Genomic DNA, 5,530 nt, shown 5'->3' with positions numbered 1-5,530 from the left:
TTTTTTTTAAAAAAAAATCAAGTGGGCTCTCGTTTCCGACTCCAAATCACACGCACAAATAAAACGGTCTTTGACTCTGAATCACAGACTTCCAGTATCACATACGTGCTCCTTTATCAGACGAGGAGTAGCTGCTGTAAAAGTGCGTGAATGCAGCACATTGTTGTGAGCGCACTCGGCGGCCGCCCAGAGAAGAAGAAGAAGGCTACGTCGCCGTATGGAGCCGCGGCAATTAAGTATGCTGAATATGTATCGAGTGTGCAAAGGGAGGCCCTTTTGTGAAGCGCCGCGAAGGCAGCTGTCAGTCAAATCGGAGGCACGGACGTACCTTGCTGCAGTAAGGACACTCTCCAAAAACAATGCCGAAGCTCTGCCTGCTGGAGGGGAGCGCCCGCAGCCACTGGAGGGGAAAAGAGAAAGACACTACTTCACCAAATCATTACCTTGGAGCTGACGTATCGCTGATAATACCACTTGTTTCAATGTCCACTCCTTCCCGCACTCTGTAAAAGCATTATTCAACCTTATGCGACACCTTGAAGCACACTGAGGGCTTTGAAGTAGAACTTTTATAATGTCCTTCTGTCTGGGTTTTTTTTTTTTTTCCTTTTTCTCTCGCCTTTAAAAAAAAAGAAAAAGAGATCTCAGTATGCAGAGGCTCACTGAATACAGAGAATAGAAACAAAGGGATCCGTGCTCATGGAAGATGGAGCTCATGAAGCGGCATCGGTCCACCTCTTCACCTCCGAGTGCCGCGCAGAAAGCTGCGTCTCCGCTCTGAATCGGCGACGGATCACTCGCGTTCTCCACCCGAGCCGCTCGACAGTTAGAAATCTAATCCAGTGAAATTAAAGTCTTTTAATATGAACTCTCTTTATATGACCAAAAAAAAAAAAACTTTGAATGTTGCAGCCTTTAAGTAAATGAAAACATCACTGTTATTAAAACAAAACAACATTATGCCAAAATAAGAAACAACTTCTTTTTTTTTTTATATTTTCTATTGCAGACCTGCCTGACATGAAATATGGATATTATAAAGAAGAAAAAAAAAACATAGCAAGTAGCTTTCAAGTATTCCAAAAAAAACCACAACTACAATACTGTCTTCTAAAACTCTCATATTTTTCTCACGTTTTCTGAAAGTCAGTTAGATTAAATCATTAAAAAGACCTACGACCGTCTGATCAACGACCAATTGGGACTTCAACATTAAATTCACAACTCCTGTTTTGGAGTGTGATGCTGATGTACGTGAATCTGCGACAGCAGGCCGGACGTCCCGTTGGACGAGGCCCTCTGAAGGGGATCTGATGAAACGTTGTACTGTGATTGGATGTAATAAACACATGTAGAGTGTTTTCATGCTATTTGGAGTCAAATGTATGTTTCGCGCAAAACCAGCTGAGGTCGTATTCTATTCAGTTTACTGCACTATTAAAACCCGAGGAACCCGTCAGCTGCTTCATCTGTAAAGGATTGAGTCCAAACAGAACCCCTTTAAGGGGGACCTTTGTACATTTATATGAATACATGAGAGAACGGTGTCACTCTGGTAGTACAGATGTGACTCAGAAGAAGTCTTACGCATCACCTCACCAACAGCATTTTGTTTATTTAGTTGCTATTCCACAATTATTTAAAGACCACATGAACTATTTGATGTTATTTTCTTTTTAAGATTTAATGTCTATTTGAAAAAGTCACTGTACAAAAGTGAAGCCGAAATATTTCACAAAGGAGGACTGTCATCTCGCGCTGGTGATGTCATTGGTCAGTACGGTAAGTGATGCGAGGGAAAATGATTTTCCAACAGAGGACGGCTGCTCAGAAGGCGGAACATCTGCACACTAAATGACGTCACCTGCAGAAAGACCGCAATGCCCAGTTGACATTACCCACAATGCAACTCGACTGCTGAGAGTTGAATCGGAGATTCGGGGGTGTTTTACGAGTAGCAGCTAATTCTTTCTAATTCCTCTGATCTTCAGACCGACAATAACCCAAGTGACTCGATGACATCGATTAGACTTACCAGAGCTTTATACTATTTATCATTTATTTACTAGCAACCGGTCACTTAAGAACTTGTTAGTGTTTTTAGTTGTGTTTCCACTGACATTAAAACTGAGCTAAGTTAAAAAAATTTCAGGTTTCATCAAAGAAATGTCTAAAAATAAAACAATAATTATTGAGTATTTCTTTTCAGTTCAAACATCAAATATCAATGGGACAGTGCATTTTGAATCTCTGTATCAAATCACATCAAGCACAGTTATATGTCCAGTTTCAAATAGCAGGACAACACTGACCCCATTACAAGCAAGTTGTCTCTTCTTGTCATCACTTTTCATTATTCAGCAGTAAAGAGTGTCTGAAGCGAAGGGAAGCCTGCTGACGTGGACGTGAGAATCTCTGTGGGCTGCTCAGTCTCTCTGTGTGTGTGTGTGTGTGTGTGTGTGTGTGTGTGTGTGTGTGTGTGTGTGTGTGTGTGTGTGTGTGTGTGTGTGTGTGTGTGTGTGTGTGTGTGTGTGTGTGTGTGTGTGTACTTGTACAACTGTGTTTATGAGGACCATTTTGAGTTTTAGACAATTAGGTTCAGGTTATGTAACGATTGGTGGGAGGCACTTAGTTGCGATGGTTAAGGTTAGGAGAAGGGGCGATAATATAGCCATACAAGATTGTGTGTGCGTGCGTGCATGCGTGTATGTGTGTGTGTGTGTGTGTGTGTGTGTGTGTGTGTGTGTGTGTGTCTCCATACCTCATACAGACATGCCTGGTGGAATGGCTGGCCACAGCGAGGGTCATTACACACCTGATCAGGGATGGCAGCCTCAAGACGATAAGAGTAACAGATGCCACACTCGACGTTCAAACTCTGCGCCCCCCCCCCCCACCACACACACACACACACACACACACAGAGAGAAAACAATTAATACAAGTATCCAGCAGGCCTTCTTAAATGCTCTTTCACACACAGAGTGGTCACAGATGCTGAAGATCCAGAGAGTCGCACTTCCTGATAAACCTCCACCCTCTTATAAAACCTGCATCACCAAACACCCTGTAGCACCCGCTCTCTCTCCAGTCCCACCATCACCCCTTCAACACACACACACACACACACACACACACACACACACACACACACACACACACACACACACACACACACACACACACACACACACACACACACACACACACACACTCTCTCTCTCTCTGTTCTCGTTTGCATTTTTCCGTAATGAGAAGCTCCATTTTTTTTCTAGAGCTATCCATTAAGAGAGAGGATGGCAGGTAAAATAAAATAAAATTTAAAAAAAAATCAACATCTGGTCAACTCAACTTTTTTTGCACTCCTCTGAATGTTAATGAAGATGAGGCATTAATCACCGCTTCGACAGCGGATAAACACGACGCCCTTTCAACCCATCCGCAGAGAGGGGAGGCGAAAGACCGAGTGTTTAAAAAAAAAAAAGATAAATGGTTTTGCGTGATTAAAGCGGTTTGATAGTGCCGAGAATTCTGCCATCTTTGTTATTCTAATGATCTTATCTGTAAACAACCCAATTAAAGAAGAATTTGTGCCCACCTCGTAGAAAAGCAACAAGCCAGAGAAAGACAAATATGGAAATAGACAGAAAAAAGAAAAAGCAGTGGTATACATCCGCCCCCTTATAACTTGAAGCTCCTACAGACACACGAACATGCATAGATGTGAACACACACACACACACACACACACACACACACACACACACACACACACACACACACACACACACACACACACACACACACACACACACACACACACACACACAGCTCCTTGAGGTAATCGTGATGGGAATGGACATGTTTGAAATGGAAAGGGGGCAACTGTGTGACATACAGATTTTTCGTGGGTGGCAGGTGACGGGAATTCGATCTCCAAAACATCCCGGAGGTTGTGCAAGACGCTCGAGTCCGGGTTCCTGCCAGCAGACCACAGACAGCTCCTTCACACACTAATTAACCACATGCAAATGAGCCTGCAAAGACACTGGGGGATGATTAAGAGACTTTCACCATTGGTACATTAAAAAAAAAAAAAAAAAAAAAAATAGAGAAATAAGAAGATTTGAGCTGCTACAGAGGTGTGTGTGTGTGTGTGTGGGGGGGGGGGGGTGTTCCTGAGATGTATGTCATGCAGGGAGGCAAATGTTAAAACCCGTGGTGATGTTTGAAATCTCTGCTTCATTTCAAAATGAAAAGTGATGTTTTTGGTCTTTTTCCCCGAGTGACTCATGAGCAGTTGAAGTGGTTCCACTGAGACTCTGATCATTTTGTTGGACGGTAACATTACAGGCTGATTCACTCACAACTACCAAACCGACAATGAATGAGTTTGTTATGGAGTTGGTGGCTGGAAGTTGCTCCTACACAAACCTCGCTTTTTTAGCCTAATTTGTTTTGCTGAATTAGCTGCTGACAGTCTGTTTTTTGCTCTGTAACATCAGATGTTTATGACAACTGTCATTGAATTATTGTGATCCTGAGGAAATCCTGACGATTCTCAGGGAAGTTCTTAAAGTGCTCCGGTTGGTACATGCACACAGTGAGTTACACTGTGGGCTGCGATTTGTTTTTAGCCTTTAGAGCAAATCTAATTTGTCATTTTGATAGTGAAGTAATTTTTTAATTTGATTTAAGCTGCATTAGTCCATTTTTAGCGGTTGTAGAAAGCCATGTCATGTAGAGGTTGAAAAAAACACTGTTGCCTGTTTATACGACCAACAGATACAAAGCTGCATTAGCTTCCACTTGGAAGTTGTGTGTGATGCTATTCAAAATGCACAGAAACGACGTTCTGTACCGAACTGTGAATAAATTCAAATGCATAACATTTTTACATTTATTTTCAATACGTGAAAATATTTCCAAACTATACGACATTAACATTTTTGCAATCATGGCAATATTGTGACAGTGACTGCAACGACTAACATGGCTGACCGCTTGGAGGAGTTCGTTCTAAAGGGAGTGACTTTAGTTGTGAAGTGGTTTGGTTACATCATATGCACAACAAACTGCAGTAATATGTTCTTTTTTTGGGGCCAAATTTTCTAAATTATCCTGACATAAGTTATATTGTAATTGTATGTTCTTGAAATAAAAAAAAAAATAAAAAACATTTTTGCAGTATTTTAGTCATCATTATCGCAGAAATGCCCTGAAATATCCTCAAATTATTTGTAGGGCTATATTACAGATTCTCAAAACACACTGCATTTGCATGTGTTTTAATAAACTGTAAAATGTCCACCAGCTGTTTGGTCACTCGGTGCTGCTGGAAACCGACTTCGTGAGCCTGGACTGAAAAAAAAAAAAAAAAAGAGTTCTGGCTAAAGAACCAGAACCACGATCCAAAAGATGCTAAAACGTTCGAAGGAGCCGCGGCAAAGTGCAGACAGATGACGATTCTCCGTGGCTTCATCACTACCGGCGACTCCTTTCACATTATCCAGCGCCTTCGCTTAATGTC

At 41.9% G+C, this 5,530-nt stretch overlaps 1 protein-coding gene across 3 annotated transcripts in view; it reads right to left on the bottom strand.

The window, feature by feature from the left end:
* The window catches only part of fancl (FA complementation group L), a 29,713-nt gene that overhangs the window by 170 nt on the left and 24,013 nt on the right, over window positions 1-5,530 (bottom strand). For 2 of the 3 annotated variants that reach the window (XM_069689852.1, XM_069689851.1), the window contains 3 exons: window positions 3,899-3,980; window positions 2,762-2,878; window positions 329-400 (listed from right to left, as the gene is read on the bottom strand). In XM_069689852.1, the coding sequence (XP_069545953.1) occupies window positions 329-400; window positions 2,762-2,878; window positions 3,899-3,980 (271 nt within the window). The remainder of the gene's footprint in view (window positions 1-328; window positions 401-2,761; window positions 2,879-3,898; window positions 3,981-5,530) is intronic. The other variant, XM_069689853.1, reaches the window with a different exon arrangement.

The sequence above is a fragment of the Brachyistius frenatus genome, unplaced genomic scaffold (genome assembly GCF_029030835.1).
Source record: "Brachyistius frenatus isolate BFR_SWC_R1_liver_20210118 unplaced genomic scaffold, ASM2903083v1 Contig_8, whole genome shotgun sequence".
Classification (NCBI taxonomy): Eukaryota; Metazoa; Chordata; class Actinopteri; family Embiotocidae; genus Brachyistius; species Brachyistius frenatus.
The sequence above is the reverse complement of the archived record's forward strand: the minus strand, read 5'-3'. Positions and strand labels throughout refer to the sequence as shown.